The sequence below is a fragment of the Protopterus annectens genome, chromosome 5.part1 (genome assembly GCF_019279795.1).
Source record: "Protopterus annectens isolate FY-2018-M chromosome 5.part1, PAN1.0, whole genome shotgun sequence".
NCBI classification, from domain to species: domain Eukaryota; kingdom Metazoa; phylum Chordata; order Ceratodontiformes; family Protopteridae; genus Protopterus; species Protopterus annectens.
Window position 1 is genome coordinate 390,946,294 of NC_056736.1, and position 26,070 is coordinate 390,972,363.

The 26,070-nt window shown below is 45.5% G+C and overlaps 1 protein-coding gene across 2 annotated transcripts in view; it reads right to left on the minus strand.

The window, feature by feature from the left end:
- Nucleotides 1-3,781: 3,781 nt before the first annotated feature.
- RBBP7 (RB binding protein 7, chromatin remodeling factor) overlaps nucleotides 3,782-26,070 on the minus strand; it is a 917,024-nt gene continuing 894,735 nt past the window's right edge. For both annotated transcript variants that reach the window (XM_044073050.1, XM_044073051.1), the window contains exon 12: nucleotides 3,782-4,393. In XM_044073050.1, the coding sequence (XP_043928985.1) occupies nucleotides 4,325-4,393 (69 nt within the window). In that variant the 3' untranslated portion in view covers nucleotides 3,782-4,324. The remainder of the gene's footprint in view (nucleotides 4,394-26,070) is intronic.

Sequence of the window (26,070 nt, forward strand, 5' to 3'; positions counted from 1 at the left end):
GTTCCAAATCCTTTTTGTTCAGTCAGGACCTCCTGGATGACAATTTTTTGCAGTAGATTTAGAATCTCTGGTACTGCCTCTGACTGGGTGGAACATCAGGGAGTCATCACTTTGACCTTTCTGGTGGAGGAAGGAGAAAAAAGATATGACCCTTGGATATAATCTTTTGCACCCATTTCTTTTGTATTGCATCGGTCCAGGCAGTAGGGTGAACAGAAAAACAACCCCTGACTGCCTCCAGAAGGGCAGTCGGGCAGCACTTCAAGAGCGTTGATAGGGCCTATCAGAGAAAGGCTCTGAGGCCCTGATTCTGCAGACTCCCCCTCTGCCCCTGGGGCAGCATCGCCCATTGAAGCCTCCTCCTCTGGTAATAGAGGGGGGATCCCCACGCTGATCCTGGGAAGACACCTGAGATTTCTGGTTTGCTTTCCATTGCACTGGTTTCTAGAAAAAGTGAGCTGAGGAGTTGAAAATCTGACCCTGATGGCAGACAAAGTCTTTCCCTCCTGCATACTGTGGGTTAGGGTCTCTGACAGATGGTCCAAAAAGGGAGGACCCAATGAGGCACTGACAAAGGACACTTGGTTCTATGAAATCACAAAGCCTCAACCAGACATGTCTTTGAATAGCAATGCTTGAGCTGGGTGCCTGTGAGGCACCTTCCGTGGAGTGGGAGATGACCCTCATGGAAGAACTGGACAAAGACAAAAATGAGTTGTCTGTCAGGGGATACCCTCTTGAAGTCTTCTGCCAACATGATCACTGCCAGAGAGTCTTAAAGCTCCTTCACCAGTTCCCTCTGCAATCGTGTAAAGTGTACCACGCAGTTTAACGCTCTCAACAAGAAAGTGGCAGAGGAGTAAACATGATTAACAAACCAGTCCATCACTCTGGATCTTCTGTTCAGAGGATGAACAGTGGAGCTCTGTTCAGCTAGCTCCTTTTTGGAAGCTGCTGCCACAACCATGTCATCAACCAGAATACCCTTGGTCCAATATGGTCTGAACTTAGGGGGTGCTAAAAACTTGTCTGGATGTTTAGGAATCTGTTAGTCTCCTTTCAGGCCCGGCAGGACACTAAATCCACAAGCCTGTCCATTGGGGAAAACATCCAAGATGTAGATGGGGCCATCTCGAAAGCCTCCAAACACACGGACTCTTCCGAGGAAGGAGGTTGGGCTGACCAACCACCTCTCTGCCTCTGGATCTCTAACATTTCCAAAGGAGATGTTCTCCAGTGGTGATCTGGGGGATACCTCCCCTTAATCAAAATTTGTGTCCTTGGTGATGGACTTCAAAGGGGAGTCAATGTGCCTCCTTTCGCATATCCTTTTACAAGGGATCACCTCTGTGGGATGTTTAGGGGAGGTCAAGTAAGAACAGGGTCTCCCACTAGGGGAAGAGTTTTGAGTCTTGTCTGGACGGGCTCACTCTGACCAGGCAAAGACAGGCTCAAGTCTCTGAGCCAAGGGGGACGGGCCGGGAAAGGTCATAGCTCAGCTAGACCAGATCCCTATAACAGAAGGCCCTTTTCCACAATTTGAAATGCCGAAGGACCCAATGTATCCCTCCCCAGTTCCACAGGAACAGAGGCTACTGAAGAAAGGGCAAAAATCCCTGAGCTATAGGCTCCAGTTAGAATCAGACCAGAGATGTCCAGTGCCAAAGCACCAAGAAGAGATGCCCAGCACCGTTTCAGGACTCCTAGCTATCAGACCCATACATAGCCTTACGATCTGAGGTGGAAGGAATAGCTATGGTAGAACTGACTATCAGGCAAGTACCTGGTTGGACCCAAAGAGTGCTTCAAATCCACCGGTCCAGAAGTCTCTCAGAGATCAGAGCCTGTAAGAACTGAAGGTCTCGGAATTTTACAGAGCGGCTCCAAAGACACCCTGCCACAGTCTTGGAAGGGGTTTCAGACCCTGGAGAGGAACTTTAAGAATCAGGCAAGAGGTCCTTGAGGATTAGCTTACTTTTACAGTCAACGATAGCCCTAGGGTTGAAGCCTTCACAGAGAGAGCAAGCCAGCAGCAGATGCTCAGGGCAAAGGCAATAGACAAATTCCGTGCATCAGAATGTGGGAATTTCAGATTCAGAACACCTCTTAAAACCTTCTGGTTTATCTGACATAGTACAGCAAAGCACACCACAAAAAACAACCCAAACACAGCAATAACAGCAAAGACAACTATTTCACTTTAAACAGACCTAATCAAAAATAGCTAAACAAAACGAAGACTACAATTTTCTTTTTAACTGGAGAAAAAAAGCAAGCCTACAAAATGGCTAGAAGAGGGGGGAAAGAGAAGCGTGGGCTAAACCGAACAGCAGAATAAGAAAGGAAAGATTCTAACCCTGCACTGCTACGGAAGGGGAGGAAAAAAGGCACTTATCTGGCAGATTGGAGATAAATATCGAAATCCTAATGTCAATATCACGAAAAATGCTCAAGACTTGAGAAACCACATCTGTCACTGCTGGTGGCAAACAAGATTTGAGGTAGTTAGGCAGAGGACAGTGCATTATGGGAAATGGAAGGAGCTCAAAACTTGGATCCTAGTCTGTAAAAATGCGTCCGAGTCGGATCCGAGGGTCGGAATTGTAACCAAACTGCGAGGAAGAATGAAAGAGGCATCAGATTCTGAGTTTTCCCGAAAGGCCACCTCTGTTACTTTTAGATGCAGAGGCTTCAGGAGCACGTGTAGGACGACTCCCTGGAAGGCCATGAATTCCTATGCCATTTTTAAGTAGTCTTGGGTTTCAGCCCAAGCTGAACTAAGGGCAGAGGCAAAAAAAAAATGGTTCGATTTGGTTTAGGTATCCGTTTAGAAGGAAAGACCTGAGGTTGAAATAATCTGACTGCAACTTCAGTAGCTGAGGAATGCATGGTGTTTTCCTCAAGGCCCACAACCCAAACGTCAGAAGCTGTGGCCTGCCCTGCGACTTCAAAGACCCTTGTCGGGTAGCAGTGGTAGGTGGACTGGAAACCATGGCAGCCTCCTCAGGGATTGCACCAGTGAGCTCAGGCCTAGATGTTGCCAGACCAGGGGGGCTGCAAAGGCACCTCACCTGGCTTGTTGGTTGATTTCGAACTACAGCTGCAGCTTTATAGAGAACATCAGTGTCCTTGATTTAGTCTTTCCATTTCTTTGGAATGATGCTAGTAGAAGCTGGTGTTCGTGAAGGCCCAGCAGTAGCTGTGGGTTAAGCCACTAGGGGAACTAAAATTGAGAACTCTATATGGGTGGCTAATACCCTCAGCCTTAAATTTGAGGGTTTCTGCTAAGAATTTAGAACAGTCTGATTGATTAAGCAAGTCATACTGAGGCCCCAAGCAGAACTGAAATGACTGAAACTTGTGGGATTTGCTTCCCATACTTCAAGCAACTGACCTTTTTAAACATTAAATTAATAGACAAAAATTCCCAACAAGGTACTCTGATCTGACTGGAAGGAGACATTCTAGAAAAATGAACTGACCAACGGACTTGGCCAGTGTTTTAAACACACGAGAAGCGCCTTGGACTGCACTGCTATAAAAGACTGAAGATGGCACTGTTGATGCCTTTCTTATACCCCACTGTCCAGATATCTTGTCTTTGTATATCTGTTGGCTAGGGACCCTGCAGCCACTCTGGAAATATACCACAAAAATATATTTAGAGTAATGGCTTGAGAAAGTACATTGAAATCATAAATGTACTTTAAAATCATAAAAGTGCTAGTCAAATTCAAATTTCTAACTTTACGTTTGTCTATAGAGACAGATCAAGCAAAAGTTATTAGACACTCAAGTTGTAGTTTATTTTATATATTTTTTTTTACCAAAACATTTTATTAGCTCACTATGTTACACTTTTTTTGCAGGTTTAACTGTACATAGTAAGACATTTTTACAAGTTTCAAAAAGTGTGCAAAGCATTTACAATTCATTATGCAATTAACAAATAAGCCATTTGGTATACTAGTTTTTCTTTGTATATTTAAAGGTCATAAAATAGCTTGTGTTACAGATGATCAGGTCAGATTTAAGAATAAAAGGGTAAAAGACAGAAAGTTACACCCATTGACCAAGTCAAAAATATATACATTTCAGGACAAACATTTTGCACATCTGAATTTGTGACTTCTACTTCCATCCCATAAAATTCCACCAGTTGTCTGTACAAGAGTTTTATTCCCCTGCTTGACAAGCAAGCCTTCATTAGGCAACATGTTTGAAAACGCTGTCAATATAAAGCACAAATGAAAAAATCTACAAACGTTTGACAATCATTAACAAAAAGATTCATTTGAGTGCACATTTCCAATAGCAGTGGGTTTTAAGATCCTGGACCTTCTAGTTCAGAGGCTGGGATGTCTGGTTCTTCATCATTGTAAATATTCTCAGCCTAAATAAAGTAAAAAGAAATGCTTTTACGTATTAGATCGGCAATGCACAGTAATACCAGAAATTTACAGTCTTGGATACATACACACTGAAATGTGACTTATGTCTTTGCTATAACCCAGGCTGCCCAGAGTTCAAAAAATGGCCTGGTTATTGAAAAAAACTCACTCACTACCATTCTGTGTGCTTGTGAGAAGTGGAAGTGGGGGAGGACAGACTACTTCCTGTAGGCTGAACCATGCAAGTAGAGATTTGAGCAACACAAGACTGGCCAAGGACAGCTGAAGTAAGCATCTGAAGCTGGTGACAGCAGCCCTCATTAGCAGGAGGCTAAAAGCAGGCACATACACGGAGGGGTGCATAATACACCTGCCTAGGGCAGGATTAGGGTCCTCCTTAGAAATGTTTCATTGCTTGGAGGTTAGTGAAGGCACCAATTTCATATTGCTGTGAATATTGCAAGAGTCAACCAACACAAAACTGCTTAGCATCATATGCCACAGATGAGTATAGCTTGAGTGATTACTATGATACTGTAAGCCGTTTTCAAACATTACAATCATTAATATTTACTTGATTTATAAAATTCATTTTAAGACTGAATCTAATGAATGTAATCACTTTTTGTCTACAGTTCAGTAACACTTAGGGGTCTTGAAAAATAACCATGTTACTACACTGTATGGATACAAGTTGATTTTGTCAAAAAATTTGGGAGACAATGATTGGAAATTACTGCAAAAATATTAAGAGCTCTGGTGGATGGAAAGAAAAGTACAGTTGTGTACACTTACCATAAATGTAGATGTTCGAGTGTCTTCACTGTTGCAGTCATGACTGTAGGGGTTCTCCCCTGCCGGCAGGCAGTCCTCGATCGGCCAGAATCCCAAAGTCTGGGTCCGGCGTTGGCTGTTCAGCCATGCTCCCTGACGTCAGAGCGCCAGGAATATAAAGCCGACAGCAGACGCCATGTTCTCCAGTTTTTCTTGCCCCAGATGTCAGGAGTCCCAAAATGAGTAAGGTCCCATAACCTTTGCAAATACACCTCAGAAGAATGGAGGAAAAAGGAACCACACAAAAGTAAAAATAAGAGGGGACAGGAGGGAGGGAAACCCCGACTGCAACAGTGAAGACACTCTAACATCTACATTTATGGTAAGTGTACACAACTGTACTATATTCAGTGTTTCACTGTTGCAGTCATGACTGTAGGGTAGAATCCCACAGCAGAATGAAAGGGAGGTGGTCATAAAGAAGAAGGGGCGGCTAAAAGGCTCTGCAAGACTGCAGAAGCAAAGCCTGCCCTAGTCTTAGAGTAGAGAGGTAGATTGTAGTGCTTTGAAAAAGTATGCACTGAACTCCAAGTTGCAGCTTCCAAAATGTCTTTGGTAGGAACTCCCCTGAGGCAGCGGAAGTGGCAGCAGCTCTGGTGGAATGAGTACGTATACTCCCTGGGATTTGCTTTCCATGGTGTGAATAACAAAATCTGATTCCATAAGCAATCCATTTAGAAATGGTCTGTTTTGAAATGGCTTTACCTTGGGAACTTGAAGTATAAGAAACAAATTGCTCTGATTTTCTGATGTCCTTGGTTCTGTCCAGGTAAAAACGTAGTTGTCTTGTGTAAATCCAAGGAATGTAAGATCCTTTCCCCTTTATTTTGAGTAGTGGGGAAAAAAGTTGGCAAGTGAATAGTTTTGATTTAAAGCCACTTTGGAAACCACCTTAGGCATGAAAGTAGGATTAGTCCTTAAAGACACCCTGTCTTGATGAAAAATATAAGGTTCTACAGCCATAAGAGCTTGCAACTCTGAAACTCTCCTGGCAGAGGTCAGAGCTAAGAGGATGGCTGTTTTCCAAGATAAAAACTTGATGTCAGAAGAGGCAGCAGGCTCAAAAGGAGGCAAGGTGAGCTTTTCCAAAACATAGTTGAGATCCCAAGCAGGAATGGGAGGAGATCTAGGTCTTAAGTTCTTAGCTCCTCTGAGAAACTGTCTCATGAGCTGGTGGGAAAAGATTGGAGGGTCTGTATTATAATGAGCGGAAATAGCAGAGGCATGTATCTTAATGGAAGAGAAAGAGACCCTTATGTAAGAGATCTGTCAGGTAAAAGTAAAATCAAAGGAATGTTAGGAAGAAGAGGATTAGAATCCTGAGTCTGCATCCAGGAACAAAATCTTTTCCATTTTCCTGCATAAGATTTTCTAGTGCTAGGATGTCTGGCTTCTAAAATGACATCCATAACCTGCTTGGGTAGGAGAGAATGTATCAAAGACCCTGGATTAACCAGGCCGCCAGGCTGAGAGTTCTGACATGGGAGTGTAGAACCTGACCCTGGTGCTGGGACAGAAGGTTTGGAGTCTGTGGTAAAACCCAAGGGGGCTCCAGACATAGGTTTTTCAGAGTTGAGTACCAAAACTGTCGAGGCCAATTTGGGGCCAGCAAGATTATCATCTTGGGCTTGTCCTGTTTGATCTTTAATGATACCCGTGGAAGAAGAGGAAGAGGCAGAAAGGCATATCCCGAGAGGTTTCTCCAACTGAATGATAGTGCATCCACTTTCCAAGCTTGTTCGTGGAAAGTCCTGGTGCAAAAAATCTGTAGTGGATGACTGAGGTGGGATGCAAAGAGGTCTATGTGAGGACATCCCCAGACTGCTGTTATCATCCTGAATATTTCGGTGTCCAGCATCCACTCGTGTGGGTCCGAAAGGTTTCTGCTCAGACTGTCTGCCAGGAAGTTTTGCTTCCCTGGTAGAAACTGAGCTTGAAGGTCCAGATTGCAAGCTAGAGCTGTGTTCCATATTTCCATGGCTAGTCTGCAAAGGGGGTAGGAATGAGATCCCCCTTGCCTGTTTCTGTACCACATAACTGTGGTGTTGTCTGTCCGTATCAATAGTTGTCCTGGTTGTAGAAGAATCCTGAAGGCCAATAGAGCCTTCTGAACGGCTAACATTTCCTTTAAATTGATATGCAGGTGCTTCTGATCCTTTGTCCAAAGGCCCTGCAGATAGTTGCCCTGAAAATGGGCTCCCCATGCATAATCTGAGGCATCCGTGGTTAGTATCAGAGTGGCCGGAGGCAGATAGAAGGGTTTTCCTTTGTTTAGAGTGCATGCTTTGGACCACCAAAGGAATTCCTTTTGAAGACAAGGCAGGACGGAGATCAGAATGTCTAAACTGTGGCAATGCTGCGACCATACACTTTTTAGGTACCACTGTATTTTCCTCATATGTAGCCTTGCATATGGTACAAGAAGGATGCAGGAGGTCATGTAACCCAAAGCGTGCAGGAATCTCCTTGCAGATAGCAGAGTTAAAGTTGACAAGGTTTTGAAAGTTAGAGCCAGCTGTAACTGTTTTTCATGTGTCAGAAATGCCATCTGGGTTGTTGTGTTTAGAGAAGCACCCAGAAAAATAATCTGTTGTGAGGGTGTCAAATTTGACTTTATGTTTACAGTGAATCCCAGGAACTTGAGAAGACTTTGAACAAACTGTAGATGCTGTAGTAAGACCTCCTTGCTGTCTGCCTGAATAAGACAGTCGTCCAGATAGGGGTAAGTTTGAATTCCCTTGAGTCTGCAATAAGCTACTACTGGAGCCAGGCATTTAGTGAAGACCCTGGGCGCAGTAGACAATCCAAAGGGCAGCGCAGAGAATTGAAAGTGCCTCGATCCGGCCTTGAACCCGAGGTATTTTCTGTGCTCCTGCCTGATGGGAATGTGTAAATATGCCTCCTTTAAATCCAATGTTACCATCCATGTATTTTTGGTCAGCATTGGAAGTAGCTGCTGTAGAGTTAGCATCTTGAAATTTGGTATCTCTAGAAAAGTGTTCACGACTGACAGATCCAGAATGAGTCTCCATGAAGTTTGTTTCCTGGGGACTAGAAAGAGCCTTGAATAAAAGCCTTGTCCCATCTCTGAAAGTGGAACTAGTTCTATGGCTTCCATAGCCAAAAGAGCTTCCACCTGGTTTAAGGCCTCTGTCCATTGATGTTTTGGAAGATCTGGCCATCCCCTTGGCCTTGGTAAGGTATGAAAATGGAATTTGTAACCTCTTGAAACTACATCCAGAACCCACTTGCCTTGGGTTATACGAGTCCAATTTAGGTGAAAAAGAGAAAGTTTTCCTCCGAGAGGGGCTTCCAGGCAAGAAGTTCCTGCAGCCCAACAGAGGGAGTCATTGAGTCCATTTCCTATGAGCTTGCGACCTGTTCTCTCCTCCCCTAGGGGTGGAAGTAGTCCACTGTCTTGGTCTATAAGAGGCTTGTGTTTGAGGCCTTCCTCGTGAGCGTCTGTATCTACCCCTCTGAGGCCTGTCTGAATTGGGAAAGGACCAATTTTTTGTAGGCCAATTCCTACTAAATCTGGGTGGCTGTACTTGCAAGAAATCTTTAACTGTTTGCATGGATTTAGCCTTATCCTCCATCTTTTTAATCACCTCTTCAGCTTTAGATCCAAATGTTATGCTGAACAGGAGCATCCAATAATTTAGCTTTTACTTGATCTGGCAAATTTTGTTCCTTTAACCATGCATGCCTTCTAATTACTGTACCAGAGGCAGCAGCCCTACAAGAAGCCTCCAAGGCATCAAAACCACAGTGTAAACCATGCTTCCCAACTTGTTCAGTGGCATGCATTAAATCATGTAATTCCTTATCTGCACAGGCGGAAATGGAAGTTAGCTTTTGTTTTAAAACAGACAGGAGAAATTGCTGGTATTTCAGCATATGAAACTGACAGTTTAAAGCCCTAATAGATAAAGTAGCAGAAGTGTACACTTTTTTGCCCCATCTTTCTAAAGATCTGGAATCCTTCTCAGTGGGAATGGGGTTTTTAGCAGAAGCAGCCTTAACCCCCTTAGGACCCTGATAAATGGTTTCAGGGTCAGCAGTAGGGTTCTTGTATAAAAACTGGTGGGAATCAGGAACCCTGTAATATCTGTCAGGCTTAACAGGAGCTGGAGGAAAAGAGTCAGGGGTTAAGTTAGCCTCAGAAAAAGCATCATCCACAATATCCAAAATAGGAGGAATAGCCAGGGGTCTATGTTGGGGAAGAAGAAGAAAATCCCTTAGTCTTTTCTTAGATTCTGAATACTCCTTTCCTTCCCAGTGAAAATGTTCCCTCATTTCATGCAAAGTTTCCCCAAAAGAGAAATCCTCAGGGGGAGAAGCTGAGGGAATGGATTCCTCAGCATCAGAATCCTCATAAGGAGGGAAAGAATAATCCTGGTCAGAAGAAGAAACAGAAGCCTGATCAGAGGAGTCCTAATAAACTTCCTGCCTTGGCTTTTCATCTGGAGGGGGATGTGAACCCCTAATCATAGTAAGTAAGCCCTCTGCCATCTTAAGTAACTGTTTCTGTGACTTGGGAGCCGGATCAGAAGAGGCCTGTGTTGCAGTCTTTGATTTGGAAGGAGTCTTTGCCTTTGTCTTTGGATTTGCCTTTATTAAAAGCTGAGTAGGCCTGAAAACCCCTTCGGAAGCCAGTACCTGCACAGCGGCTCCGGACTCATCTGAAGGAGCATTGTCCGAAGGTCCTGCAACAGAATTATTCAAAGGCCTAGTGGGCTCCTCGTGGGAGTCCGTTTCGGCCATCGGTTCCGAAATGGCCGACAGGGGCTGCAAAAGCGCCTCACTAACGACGGCCGAACCTGAAGCTGGCTCTGCTTGTACAATATCGTCAGATTTGGACCTCGGAGGCCTGTCTTTGTCCTTGCGTCGTTTGTGAACTCCGGTAGCCGGAACCATATCAGACGACATTTTGTAATTAAAACGCCTACCAATGTAATGAAGTGCAAAATCGTACCTTCGTTTAATTGTACGTTGATTGAATCTACGACAAAACAGACAACTAGCTACATCGTGGTCAGGGCCTAAGCAAGGAATACAGTAAGAATGAAAATCCTTATGAGGTATTTGCTTCCCACATGAAATACAATTATTAACTTTTTCTGACATCGGACTGGAGCAAGAAAAAAGTTTCCCCAACGGGGTACTTAGCTTTGAGTAGGAGAAGAAAGTCTTCGGACTGAAGACTGTTCAGAAAAGTTCGTCAGGAGTCAGCAGACTGGCACTTGCGAACTGCTATCACCGCACGGCAAGAAAGACTGGAGAACATGGCGCCGGCTGTCAGCTTTATACTCCTGGCACTCTGACATCAGGGAGCATGGCTGAACAGCCGACGCCGGACCCAACTTTGGGATTCTGGCCGACCGAGGACTGCCTGCCGGCAGGGAAGAACCCCTACAGTCATGACTGCAACAATGAAACATGATGAACATCTGAGTTGCACTAGAATAAGCTTTTCCTCAGATGACAGTCTGGCAAACAATTTTCCTGCTTTTTAACAATTAGAGCTCTCCAAAGTTAACTGTGATAAAGTAGACCTTTGAGGAAAGGTAAATGAAAGCAAAAGCAAGCATTACATTTGAGTTTTTCAGCTGCATTTTTATTCCTACTGAAAGTCGCTGTTGATTTTATGCCAACATTCCACGGAGCCTTATTTGGTGGGGGGAATAGTGCTTTATACAGTCACTGCTGCTATGATCTTTCCAGCCCTCACAAAGTGAGGATATTGTAGACCATTACTGTTTTGGACTACATTTTCTTAACTATTCCAGCACCGAGTGAAACATTGTTAAACAGTTAAGAGCTACACACACCTTAGGATGTTTGGAAGTGTGGTATTACTGTTACCGTGACATCTACTCAAAGAACTACTTGTTCTAGTATGTACATTTTATTTTTCATTTTATTTTATACTTGATTACCGATGTGGTATGATGATCAAAAACTAACCATTTGCAGGTACTGCCCGGGTGAAATAATTTACAAAGAAGAGAGAACAGAGAAGCCATAAGCTGTACGTATCAAAAACAGATCAGAAAGTAATACAGATATAGCAACAACTGAGAGAAATGCTAATTTTACAATCCACATTACTATAACAACTTTTTATAGAGGATTACTACAATAATAAATCCTAACATTTGGTAGACTACTGATTATTTGAAAATCTATGGGAAGTGGAGAGTTCTAGAATCTGCTAAAGCACTACACCAAAGCACACCCTCCCTCAGAATAGTCTCTCCAAGCTTGTAGTGTTTAATTAAGATGTAGGAAGTGGTCTCTTATGGCACTTTCAAAATGTGTTAATTTCTGAAGTACACTGCAGGTGCTGATGTAGCAGAACATGAAGTAGGCTTACAATGGTTAAGAAATAAATTGCCAGCCTTTAAACAAAGGCTATTTATATACAGGGCAGGTATTCTGTCTCCTTACCGAATGGCTGTTTTTTTCTCACAGTACTGAAGCTGTTTATGCACATCTGGTATACGTAAATGTTCATTTCGGCACTACATATAACAGAATGGCTCAGGGACAGTTCTGTAATTATCTTGGTCATGAATAAGGGAATAGCTTTCAATGGTACTATTTCATTACACAAAGTAAGGTGGTTTACATGCAGTAGACAAGACGTCGGCCTACACTCGATATCCGAAAGAAAATCTTTATGCACCATGATCTGTGTGACACCATGAGAGCCCTCAGATGTAATGAGAGCCTGGCCTCCCCTTCGTTGCCCTGATTCAATGCCTGCCCTTCCTTCATGAAATGTGCCAGTGGACTCCTTCGGGGCATACGCTGTGGTACCTGCTGAAGGTACATCCACTTATGTGATGAATACTGGAGCATATGAATAGGACATCTTAACATATTTGGAATTGGACAGGGACGTAAACAGGTGAGAGCAAAGCTCCTCCCCCATCAACAAAACAAGACTAGTTAAGCCCAGATTTAAACAGCAATAGGAAGGTGAGAAGTGGCAAAGACCCATTACTATATTCTCAAATTTCTAACAAAAGATGAAAGTGAGTTCCCCCTTCCTTGTTAGTATACCAAACCAATGCCAATATATAATAAACAGTTACTGCATGAGAGGGGATGGAGTTCTGGAACTTCAACTAGGTGAGAGACTGCCCTTACTTCTAGAATGTTGATGTACATAATAGTCTTTTGGGTTAATTGTGTGTTTTGAAATATATGGTTTCCCCCATCTGACAGCAGAGGAGCTTTAGTGGTCACGGTCACCCTGGGGGTCAGAACATGCTTGATACATTTGATTCACCAATCGGTCAAAGGAAATGCTCCTTAAATTTGCTAGATATCCTAAGTGGAGCACATGGAGGGACTTACAAGCTGATCCCACTTTACCTCAGGAGCCCAGAAGTAGCAATCTTGAAGATCATGGACATGAGTCCCACTGAACTGCAGGGATTCATATGCTGTGTATTACGAGATTTATTGATCTAATAAGCTGAAGCTTTCTTGACAGGAAAATGCAGCAGGCCAGAGCATTTGCAATGCAAATGAGACTTTGTATGATTTACGGTTATTCCCAAGGAGTAGAAAATCTTATACATGGTCCCTGAGAAGCAATAAGACCCCATATTGTGAGGGCTGCAATAAGCCAGTCATGGTAGGGAAGATCCTGGAATCTCTGGTTTGGAGGGCTGCCACAACTATGGACAAGGACTTGGTAAACACACTGGGGGCTGCAGTGAGACCAAATGGCAGCATCTTTAACTGAAAATGACTGGCTTGAGTTCGGAAGCAAGAAACGTCCTGCGCACCCTGGCACATAAAATGCAGGTATGCATGCTGAAGATTCAAAGAACTACTTTCGAGTAAAAGCTATGCCTTCATGCAATGTGGCACTTCCTAGATGGCTCTGGACCTCAAAGCTTTGCCACTATTCTTTTATGGAGTATGACTGAAGGGGGGGGGGGGCTGGTTTGGGATGAAGAAAGGAAAGGTTCATTTGTCATGTGTGATGTCTTCCATGCTGAGAGGTGGAGGAAAAGATTATCACAGACTGCCAGTGAGCAGGGGGGGGGGTGGGTCTCTGGGATTTGAAAGCTGCTGAAGCCCATCTCCTCCGGAAGCGTGGCTCTTCTGAAAGTTACTGCACCCCCTGCAGCACTGCCCAGAACCTCCAAAATTATTGTTGCAGGCAAGGGAAAGTACAGTTGTGTACACTTACCATAAATGTAGAAGTTATTTCACGGTTGCAGTCATTACATTTGGGTTATTTGCTTGCAGTAGCCCTCAGTCAGCCTGATTAACAAAGTCTTGGGTCCTGCGTCAGTTGCTGCCGCCCCTTCTTCCATGACATCAGGTTGTCAGGGGTATAAACATGCAGCCAACGCCATTACAGTTTTTCTTGCCCGAGATGTCAGGTGCCCCTCTAATGGGAAGCAATTAAATCTAAAAATACACGGATACACCTCCAACAAAAAAGGAAATACGCCACAAAGCTTTTTGAGCATAGTGAGTGTGTAGAGGTACAGCCAAAAGAAGAAAGGGGGCCTGGAGGGAGGGTAACCAGAACTGCAACAGTGAATACACTCAAACATCTACATTTATGGTAAGTGTACACAACTATACTATGTTCTTCATGTTTCACTGTTGCAGTCATTACATTTGGGTAGATTCCCAAAGCTAAGGTTGGGAGGAGGAATTTAAATAGAATTAGGACCAGCTATAAGGCCCTGCAAGACTGCAGTGGCAAAACCAGCTCTGGATTTAGAGAAAATTGGCAAATGATAATGCTTTGTGTAAGTATGTACAGAACTCCAGGTAGCAGCTTCTAGGATGTCCCTAGTAGGGACGCTCCTGAGAAAGGCTGTACATGTAGATGCAGCCCTGGTTGAATGGGATCTGATGCCCTGTGGGATAGGATTTCCATGGTGTTTATAGCAGTAATGAATGCAATGGCCTATCCATTTTGAAATGGTTTGTTTTGAAATAGCTTTCCCCTCTGTCCCTGCAGCAAATGCCACCAGCAGTTGTTCAGATTTCCTTTGAGGTTTAGTCCTGTCCAAGCAGAATCTAAGCTGTGTGCGCACATCTAAAGAGTGCAGTATCCATTCCCCTTTGTTCTGTGGGTTAGGAGAGAAGGTATGCAAATGAATGGACTGATTAAGAGCCACACTGGATATCACCTTGGGCATGAAGGAGGGATTGCTTCTGAGGGACACCCTGTCAGCATGAAAGATGATAAAAGGTTCCACTGCCATAAAGGTCTGTAATTCAGATACCCTTCTTGCAGAAGTGATTGCTAAAAGGAAAGCTGTTTTCCAGGAAATAAATTTTAAATCTGCAGTAGCAGCTGGCTTGAAAGGAAGAAGAGTGAGTTTCTCCAGGACAAAGTTAAGATCCCAGGCTGAAGTTGGAGCTCTCCTGGGTGGCCTTAAATTTTTGGCCCCTCTGAGGAACTGCTTGAGCAGTGGGCGAGAGAAGGGAGAGACCGTTATAATGAGCTGAAATGGCTGAGGCATGAATTTTGGAGGAAAAGGACAAGCCCTTATGAAGCACCTCAGTCAAGTATTGTAGAATCTGAGGTAAATTGGGCACTGCTGCGTTCATTCCTTGAGATTGGTTCCAGGCACAAAATCTTTTTCATTTTGCAGCATAAGATTTTCTAGTACTAGGTCTCCTTGCATCTAAAATATCCATCACTGATTTACTGAGGAATGGTAAAGGACAGATTAAGTAATTAGCCAGGCTGCTAGGTTCAGGGTTTGCAGCTGAGGGTGCAGAATCTGTTTCTCCTGCTGAGACAACAGAGAAGGAGTCTGAGGCAGGTGCCATGGGGCCAATCGTGACACACTGCGCAAGACTGGGTACACCAGTGTCGGCGAGGCCAGTCTGGAGCAATTCAAATCGTCCTTAGCTTGTCCTGTTTGATCTTTAGTAGTACCTTGGAGATCAGAGGCAGAGGAGGAAAGGCATAAACTGATAGTTTTTCCAGCGGAAGGATAGAGCATCCACTTTCCAAGCTAGCTTGTGGGGAATCCTTGTGCAAAATCTGTCTGATGGTTCTGGGGGAGGGGCAAACAGGTCTATAATCTGGGCCCCCCCATTTGCTTGTCAACATGTTGAAAACCCTTGGTTCCAGTTTCCACTCGTGTGGGTCCATGAGGTTTTCTGGTTAGTCCGTATGCTAGTGTATTTAGTTTTCCTGGCAGGAATTGAGCTTGTAGATTCACTTGGTAGCTCAAGGCTGTGTTCCACAATGCCATGGCTAGTCTGCAGAAGGGGTAAGAATGTGTACCCCCCTGCTTGTTTATGTACCACATGACAGTGGTTCTGTCAGTCTACCATTTGTTGTCCTGGAAGAATGCGGTCCTTGAAGGCTGTCAGAGCATTCTGCGCAGCTAACATTTCCTTTTGATTTATGTGCAGGTGCATTTGACTTGGGGGTCTGTTTGCCCTCAATGCACTTCCCTGCCAGGTGAGCCCCCCATGCATAGTCTGATGCGTCTGTTAAGATTTGGGTGGCAGGGGGTAGTGTGAATGGTAGTCCTCTGTTTTGGTGGCAGGCCTCTGACCACCAAAGGAACTCTAGGCGTAGGCAAGGTATGATAGGAATCCTTGCTTCTAGATCCTGTGAATGTTGACACCATAGGCTTTTGAGATACCACTGTGGTTTCCTCATATGCAGCCTTGCATATGGAATTAGAAGAATGCAAGAGGCCATGAAACCCAAGGCTTGCAGTATTTGCCTTGCAGATATAGCTGGGTTTTTGTGGCCACTTGTTTGAAGTAGGTTGTCAAATGAATCTGTTTCTCTGGCATGAGGAAAGCCATCTGGGAAGTTGTATCAAGCTTGCACCCAGGAATATAATTTGTTGACAGGGTACCAGGTGTGACTTCTTTTCGTTTATGAACCCCAGACAAGTCAGTACCCTTTGAACAAAGGCCAGACTATTCAAAAGTATGTCCTGGTTTTCTGCCTGAATTAGACAATCGTTCAGGTATGGGTATATTTGAATATTTCTTTGCCTGCAAAATGCAATGGCTGGAGCTAGGCATTTTGTGAATAGCCTGGGCGCAGTAGATAAGCCAAAGTGCAATGCAGAGAACTGATCGTGCATGTAGCCTGCTTTGAAGTGTAGGTTAAGACTCACTGATATGGATGTGCAGGTATGCTTCTTTTAAGTCTAGTGCTGCCAAACCATGCATCTTTGCCTAGCATAGGAAGCAGCTGGTGAAGATTCAGCATTTTGCATTTTGGAATCACCAGAAAGGTGTTTGGAGTAAAAAGGTCCAGGACAGAACGCCATGTATTGCCTTTTCTGGGTACCAGGAAAAATCTTGAATAGAAACCTTGTCCCTTTTCCTCTTCTGGTACCAACTGAATAGCCGCCATGTTTAAGACAGAGTACTTGATTTTGGGCCTCTGCCCACTGATTTGGGGTAGATCTGGCCACCTGCTTGGTGTTGGTAACGTGTGGAAGTGAAATCTGTATCCTTGGGACACTATATTTAAAACCCATTTGTCCTGGGTAATGAGTTCCCAGTTTTTGGTCTGCAGACCAATCTTTCTGCCTAACGGAGCATTCAGTTGGGAAGTGCTTGGAAATTTTAAAAGCAAGTAATTGAGACAGTTTTCCTTAGGGGAAGTCTTACTACTCCCAGATTTGGGGGCGGAAACCCCCCCACTGCTTAGTCGCGTGTCCCTTGGGACTGAAACCTGGTGTTTCTGCTGTGTTCGGGTTTGCCTTGAGAAGACCTGGAAGGGGCTGGAAAGGACCAATTCTTAGAGGGCCAGTGCCTACTAAATACAGGAGGCTGAACTTGTAAGAAATCTAACAGTTTTCATAGATTTAGCTTTATCTTCCATCTTTTTAAGAACCTCCTTCAGCCTTGTTGCTGAACAGGCGGTCCTGATTTAAGGGAGCATCCAACAATTTAGCTTTAACATTATCAGGCAAAGATTGCTCCTTAAGCTAAGCATGCCTTCTGAGCACAGACCCAGTAAAAGCACCCCTGCAAGAGGCCTCTAATGAAGCAAATCCACATTGCAAAGTATGTTTTCCAACCTGTTCAGCAGAATGCATTAAATCCTGTAATTCTTTATTTTCAGCAGTCAGGAATCATCATTTTCTGTTTAAGCAATCCAATAACATGTTACAGATACTTTAACATATGAAACTGGCAGTTTAAAGCCCTAGTGGCCAAGGTTGCATAAGTGTAAACTTTCTTACCCCATCTATCCAGTGCCCTGGAGTCTCTAACAGAGAGGGTAGGATTTTTAGCAGTAGAAGCCTTAATGCCCTTGGGTCCCTATGAAATGTCTCTGAATCCTCAATTGGATTTTTAAAAAGGAACTTGTGAGAATCAGGAACCCAGTAATACCTATCTGTCAGGTTTTCTGGGAGCAGGAGGCAAAGCATCAGGGGAAAAACTAGATTCTGAAAAGGCATCAACAATGTCTAGTACAGGAGGTATAGCTAAAGACATATGCTGAGGCAGTAGTAAGAAATCCCTAAGCCTCTTTTGAATCAGAAAACTCCTGGCTTTCCCAGTGGAAATGCTCCCTTAGAGTATGTAAGGTCTCACCAAAAGAAAAATCCTCTGGAGGGGAAGCAGAGGGAATAGAGTCCTCTGCATCAGAATCCTCATAAGCAGATGTCCCTGATTAGGGTTATAAGATCTTCAGCCATTATCATTTGTTTTTTAGGCATAGAGGCCTAAGTATGCAGCCTGGGCATCGGTTTCGTAGGCATGGTTCAAGATTTTGGCCTAAATGAAGGAGGCGTCGGTTTAATATGCAAGTCCATAGGCCTGAATGCACCCTCAAAAGCCAGTGCCTGCACAGTGGCTCCGGACCCATCCAAGGTAGAGACATCCGCAGGTTCCACAGTTGAAGAATCTGGCGGCATACTGCACGCCAAATGGGTCTCAATACAGGCCTGCGAGTCAGAAGTGGCGGGTATCAGGGGCTGGGAAAGCGCCTCACTGAGTACTGGCGACTGGCTTAGGAGAAGCATTGTTGGCAGCTTTGGACCTCCGCAGCCTGTCTCTGTCTTTATCTTTGTGTTTTTTTGGAATCCTGGTAGTCGGATGGTTAACGGACATTTCTGGATAAGTAAACAGAGAATAGAAATATTTAGAGGAGAAAATATACAGAAGACGGATAGTGCGCTGATTAAATAAAGCACAAAACCGACAGCAAGGTACGTCGTGCTCAGGGCCTAGGCAAGGAATACAGTACGAATGAAAATCTTTGTGAGCTATTTGCTTTCCACAAGTAATGCAATTACTGACATCAGTAAGGAGCAAGAAAAAGTTTCCCCAATAGGGTACTTAGAGCTTTATAGTTGAAGACTTTGGTTCTGAAACTCTACAATGAAAATTTCAGGAGTCGGCCGACCAGCACTTGCGAACTGATTCTGCTTCGTGCACCGCAAGGCAAGAAAGACTGATGTAATGGTGTCAGCTGCATGTTTTATACCCCCTGACGATCTGATGCCGTGAAAGAAGGGACAGCAACCGATGCAGGACCCAAGACTTTGTTAATCAGGCCGACTGAGGGCTACTGCAAGAAATAACCCAAATGTAATGACTGCAACAGTGAAACACGAAGAACATCCGTAACTTGCATAGGCTCCACTCCTTTCTAGAAAACAGGCACTGCAGAAACTGAAATTTCACCCAATCCTTGGTGACAGAATTGCCCTCTCACTTGATTTTCAAGTTCAGATTTTACAGACAGTTCAAGCAGCAGGGATCTGTTAAACGGCATTCTTAAATTAGGCCTAAAGACTTCTTGGCAACTTGGTCAGGAGAGGCAAACATGGTGTCGGATAAGGAGGTCTATGCCTGCCTCCTTAATCATTCACTACTTTATGAGGCAACTGGATAGTACAGTTGGTTAAGTCCTACTTAATGTAACAGTAGATGTTTGTAGAACACTGCCTTACTGGCAGTCTACTAAAGCTCAGAACTCTTCCTCCTGTCTGGGTGTGATGGACCAATCATCTGAGAATACAGGGACTGCCTTTCAGACCCACAAGTAGAACCCTTTCAGTTTTATATGGTCCAGAAACAGAAAATGAAAACATACCTGGAGAATTGTTACTGTTCCAAACTAAAAATCAAAAAACTACAACTAAAAACTGAAAAAGGCCGCCAAGCATAACAGCAACTCCAAACTATGTACATCCAAAAAACGGGATGGTGGGTGGTCACTGCCTCTAAGGTAGTATGTTCAACGAAAAGGACTTGCACAATTGTACTATGTTCAACAAACACACCGTCTTACTGGCATATAGGTAAATTCCCAAAGCTTACCCACTCTGGAATGATAAGGGTCCAGGAAGCCCTGGAGAACAGTCCTATCGAAGCCAGCTCTGGATTTAGAAAAGGCATCAGACTTGTAGTACTACGCAGAGGTACAAAGGACCAAGCTGCTGCCGCTAAACTACCTTGAGCCCACTCCCTTCCAATACACCATCGAAGAGGAAAAGACCCATGTAGAATGTGCCTTCATCTTGCCTGGAGTCATTCTGCCGTACTGGGCATTACAAACACAACACTAAAGGACAACCAATGTACAATAGTTTGCTTATGGAGTGACCCTTCTTTGCCCCTCTGTGGGAAATAAAAAGCCTCTAAGACTTCCAAAGGGGTTTCATTCTCTTAAGGTAGCATTTGAGTTGTTGATACACATCCAAGGTATAGTAGCCTCTCTTCCTTCTTAGGTTCTGTGAACAGAGAGAAGTTAACAGACTAAGGGTAAATTCTGATACCACTTCTGGCCTGAAAGAGAGGTTAGTGTGCACCACCACTTAATCATGTGGAAAATCAGGTAAGGTTATCCCATCATAAGAGCTTGCAGCTCAGAGACGCACCTTATAGATGTCAGAGCAATTAGCAAGTGAAGAACTTCAGATCAGCCTGACAGGAAGGTTCAAAAGGTGGGAAGGTGAATTTGTCCAAAACATAGCTGAGATCCCACGAAGGAGGAATTTGCTTGCAAGGGGGTCTCATACTTAATACTCCATGAGCTGTTTAACCAAAAGAAAAGAAACATGAGGATCAATCATTAGATGAGCACAGACAGACAAATGTATCTTAATGGTTGCATACAATAAGCCACCCTTGAAGCAGCTCACAAAAATATTTCAAGACCAGAGGGATGTTAACCTTAAAGGGACCCTCTGTTCCCATTTAGGCACCACTTAGAAAACCTCATCCATTTGTAAACATAAGATTTTCTAGTAGCATGCTTTCGAGCCTCCTTTAACACCTGCTGCACATCTTCATGAAACAAGTACCTATATGGAGTCAAGACTGAGTAGTTCACCAAACTGCGGTGCACTAGTCGCACCTGAGACTGCATGAGCAAATCCAGAGTATGAGGAAGTCTACTGTAATTGCCCTTGGCCAATACCATTAGACTGAAGAACCAAGACTGCCTGGGCCAATAGGGGGTTACCACAATAATTACTGGCATTTCTTTATGAACCTTCAGAAGTACCTTGGAATCAGCGGAAAGGGTGGAAACGCATACAGGAACATTCTTGTCCAAGTGAACGATAATGAGAAGTTATGTACCTACCATAACGTTCCATGTTAGTTGTCTTCTTCTTACCTCCTTTCTTGCTGGATGGGTTCAGAGCCGATCCTCAGCTCCGACTCGGCTTATGCCAAAGCTCGAGAGCTATTTTTACCGGCTCGAGGTAACCCTGTATCCTACAATGCTAGGCGCCAACTACCCAGATCTCGTTTGATAGCTAACACTATAGCAGTTTTGCCCCCAAAACAAAGGGGAGAATGGCATACTCATGTAGATAGCCATCCCAAGAAAAGGATAACTACTGGAGACCATAGTGGGAGAAAGGCAAGGCTCCTTAGGATCCTAACGGGCTGTCCAGGCTAGGGGGGTTGGAGGGCGGGAGGCAAGAAAGAAGGCGAGAAGACAACTAACATGGAACGTTATGGTAGGTACATAACTTCTCAATGTTAAGTTGTCAATCTCGCCTTCATTCTTGCTGGATGGGACTGCGTCCCTAGCACCTTAACCCTGGGTGGCTCGTTGGAACAGACTCTTGAGGACTATGGAACCAAAGTTAACTCGGCTTCTGGAGGCCATGTCAATTTGTAATGAGAAAAAGGTATGGAGAGAGGCCCATGTAGCTGCCGCACAAACTGAATCGAAGGGCAACCTGTCCTGAAAGGCTATAGACGTAGCTAAGGCTCTAGTTGAATGGGATCTAGGTCTTGAAGGAAGCTTTTGACGCCTCAGTTCATAGATGAAAGTGATGAGTGGCCAACCATCTAGAAAGTGTTACTTTGGAAACTGGAAGGCCTTTCTTCCCTTCAGCATAAGGTAAGAAAAGCTGGTCAGATTTCCTAATTTTCTTGGTTCTATCCAAGTAGTAACGGAGTTGGCGAACATCCAAGAAATGCAACTTTTGTTCTGCTCTGTCAGAGTAATTAGGGAAGAAAACTGGGAGATAGATAGTCTGGTTTAGATTTGCCTCAGAAGATATCTTGGGTAAAAAGGAGGGGTTTGTTCTGAGGGACACTATCTTTATGGAAAACAAGATAAGGAGGACGAACGCAAAGGGTGTGAAGTCCTGAGACTCTCCTTGCAGAGGTTATGGCTACTAGAAACAAAGTTTTCCATAACAGTAACTTCAAGGAACAGGAAGCCGCAGGTTCAAAGGGAGGGAGGGAGAATCAAGGAGGTTAAAACTAGATTCAAATCCCACTGCGGTGGGGGATGTCTAATCGGGGGCCTGAGTAAAAAGATACCTTTGAGGAATGCTTTACAAAGTTTATTAGACATAATGGAGGAGTCTGCCAAGCCAACATGAAAATTTGAAATGGCCGCTAACTGGACTCTGATAGTGGAGGAAGAAGAACCCGAATGAAAGAGTTCGGCCAAAAAATCTAAGACCGATTGGATAGGAGCCACAAATGGGTCTATGTTCCTAGATTTTGCCCAGAAGGAAAAACGTTTCCATTTGCTGGCATAAATCCTCCTGGTAGAAGATTTGTGAGAAGCTAAAATGATGTCACGTACCGAATGGGAGATAAAGGGAAGCCTGGCTAAGGTTGGAAGTGGAGCAACCAAGCTGTGAGGTTGAGAGAGGGGAGAGATTGGTGCAGCTTGCACGACTGATAGGTCAAGAGATCTGGAACTGGGTCCAGATGCCAGGGCTGCTCCAAGAGGTAATGGTGCAGGAACGGAAACCATATTTGTCGAGGCCAGTACGGAGCAATGAGGATTATGGATCTAAAGGCGGTAGCTTTCTGAATCAACTGAGTGATTAATGGAAAGAGGGGAAAGGCATACAGGAGACCCCGGGGCCAATCGTGGACTAGAGCGTCTCTGGGAGGGTGGCCGGGAAGAGAGTGAAAAATTTGTGGCATTTGCTGTTCTGGGGTGTAGCGAAAAGATCGCAGCAAGGCTGACCCCATTTCTTGAAAATTTCTTCCACTGACTGCTTGAGAGATCACTCGTACGGCATGAGAATGGCTCTGTTCAGCCTGTCCGCTATGACGTTGGACTTCCCGGGGATATGCATTGCTGTCAGAAACCGTTGAGAGGAGATCGCCCACTGCCAAAGTCTGAGTGGTTCTCGACATAAGGGATAGGACTTGGTTCCACCCTGCTTGTTGATGTACCACACTACAGACATATTGTCCGTCTGAACTGCAATCATCCCGATGGGAAGAGAGTCCTGAAGGGCTTGCAACGCTAAAAGAACTGCTCTCATCTCTAGGACATTGATGTGCAGGTGGCACTCGAAAGGTTGCCAAGTGCCCTGGACCGTCCTGCCCTGAAAATGCCCCCCCCACCCGATCAGGGAGGCATCCGTTGTCACTGTAGCAACCGGGGGGGGGGGGGGACGAAGGGTCTGCCCTGAGACACTTGAAGGGAGACCATCCACCAAGACAGGTGTTTCGTGCATGATTGGGTTATCAAAATGTAGTGTGACATCAGGAGCTGCTGGAAGGACCACTGAGAGAAGAGCATCCATTGCAGGAGTCGCATGTGGAATCGAGCTAAGGGAAGTAATGTAATGGCAGCCGCCATGAGACCTAGAGTCTTCAGTACAAACTTGGCCTGAACTTTGTTGTTGTGAAGCAGGATATGAACATGTTCGCGAATATCTGCGATTCTTTGAGCCGTCAGTTTTGCATGGCACCTATGAAGGTAATAGACTGACAAGGAGACAAGGCAGAATTTTCGAAGTTTATGGAGATACCTAGCTCTTTGCAAATCTGAATGGTGTAATCTCTGGATTGAATAAGTTGACGTCTGGTGGTGGTGTTAAGGAGCCAGTCGTCTAGATATGGAAACACCTGGAATCCTTGACGCCTCGGATGAGCCGTAACCACTGCCATGCATTTGAACACTCGGGGGGGGGGGGCTGTAGTGAGACCAAAGGGCAGGGCCCTGAACTGGTAGTGATTGGCTCCCAGCCGGAAGCAGAGAAACCTTCTGGAGCGTCTGTGCATTTTGATGTGGTAGTATGCATCCTGAAGGTCTATAGAGCACATCCAATGGTCCTGACCCAAAAAGGGTAGAATGGACTGTAGCGTGACCATCCAGAACTTCGTTCTTTGAACAGACCTGTTCAGTCTGCTGAGATCCAAAATTGGTCTCCAATCCCCTGTCTTACTTGGTACTAAAAAGAACTTGGAGTAGATTCCGGATCTTTGTTGGCCTGCTGGGACTGGCTGGCCCTTTTTCTTAGCAGTTTTGAGATTTCTAATACTGCTTGTTCCCTTAGACCGGGTGGAACATCTGGAAGGGGCCCGTTTGGCTGTTTTGGGGTGTGGACAAAGGGAATTTTGTAACCCTCTGATATGATCAACCGTACCCATGTGTCTTCGGTAAGGGAAAGCCAGGCTTTTGGGTACAGTGATAATCTTCCCCCGACTGCCTCCGAAGGTGGACAGTCAGGCAGCTTCTCAGGGATGCTGGAAGGGTTGGCCAGAGACCGCTTCTCTGCTACCCTGATTCTGCGGACGCCCTCTGCCCCTGGGGCGGCGTCTATTGTCCCCCCCTGCCTCTAGGGGGGAACTCGCCTCGTGCGTCCGGCGCGACTCCCTGTGTTTTGCGGAACCACATTTTTCCACCCTTCTGACCTTTGGGGTATGGTCTGGATGGGGTGGAAAAATGGACTCCCACGGCAGAGAGAGTCTAGCCGTCTTGTTCGCATCTGGTCAAAGTATCCTTCACCTGAGGTCCAAACGCCGAACCATCAAAGGGAGAGTTGGTGAAGGACGCCTTGAAGGGGTCAGCAAAGTTGCAAAGCCGCATCCAGGCATGCCGTCTTAAGGCCACACCTGTGCCTGCAGCCCTACTCGCCACATCGGCCGCATACGAAATACGCAGCATAGAGGAGTTAATCGAGTTTAGGGTTGGCAGCTGGGAGTTGACTTTGTCCTGAGACCCCGCAGCTGTTGGATCCTGTAGCGTGTCACCCATTTCTCTGAGCAAGTCTCGTTGAAGACAGGTGAAATGACATGAGTAATTCAGCGACCGCATGGTAAAGGTCGCTGAAGAAAACATCTGCTTGCCGTACCTATCCATGGTCCTAGATTCCTTATTAGGAGGATGGATAGGTACCGAAGGATCAGCCAGTTCCTTCTTAGTGGTTGCCGCCACCACCATGGCATCAACAGGGACACCCTTGGTCAAAAACTGTTTATCAGCAGGGGCTGTGATAAATTTTGAAGGCCTCCGTGGGGTTGGTTCCATAGAGTCAGGGGCCGTCCAAGCCTTCCTGGCCACCACTTCCATAAGGGGGTCAAAGGGCGGAGACACCCAGGAGGTGGAAGGGCGAGAACCAAACACCTCTAGGTAGACAGACTCGTCCTCGGAAGGGTTGAGGGTAGACCAGTTCCCCCTCTGCTTGAGGATCTCAAGGATGTCAGAGAAGGAGACATCCTCAGAGGGGGATCTTGGGGACCCCTCCGACTCATCCAAGTCGGTATCAGACGTGACGGACTCAGGGGAGTCCAGATGCTTCCTCTTAAATTTCCTCTTCCGAGGGGGCTCCCCTGATGGATCAGGGGAGGCCTCAGAAGAGGAGGATGCTCCCAATGGGGGCCCCTGAGGTGTAGGATCTCTGCGGTCAGGGTCGAGAGGATGAGTAGAGACTGTAGCAGGCACTACACTGGGAGGAGCTGAGGGAGCCGACCGAGGAACAGGCACAGGGGCCAGCACACTCCTCATGACCTCGAAGGCACCCCCATCAGGCAGAGAAAAAGGTCCCCGCTCCGAGGAGATAAGGACCCCTCCCGGCACGGAGAGGGATGGCTCCAAGGCCGATGTCGGAGCCGAACTCACCTGCGCCGAGGCTCCGAGGGGGAGAACAGGGTCAGACAAGGGTCCGATGCCACTCGCCCCCTCTGAGCAGACGAGGGAGTCACGGCGTCCGGATCCCTCCAAGTATGGCACCATAGAAGAAATTGGAGCAGACGAAGGAGCCGAAATGGGTCGGCTCCGACGTGTCGACGGTCCCGGCTCCCACAAACTCTGGCTCCGAACTCAAGGGAAGAGTCTGAGGAGGAATCGATGATGGAATGGGAAAAGCCACTGTCTGTCGAGAAGGGCTATGAAGCATCTGGGCCAGTGCCTGCGACTTAAGGAGTCTACTAACCACCTTCTCGAAGTCATGGTCCAAAAGCCTGGAAGACCAAGAGGAATGGGACCGGTGACTGCGCTCCGAAAGCAACTGAGATCTCGGAGCAGAGTGGACCGACTCCAAAGAGGGGGACCTGGAGCACTTACGGGTCAAAGTCGGCTCCGACAAAACTATTGGAGCCGATTGAGATTTTGAAGCGTTGGCTCCAGCCAGAG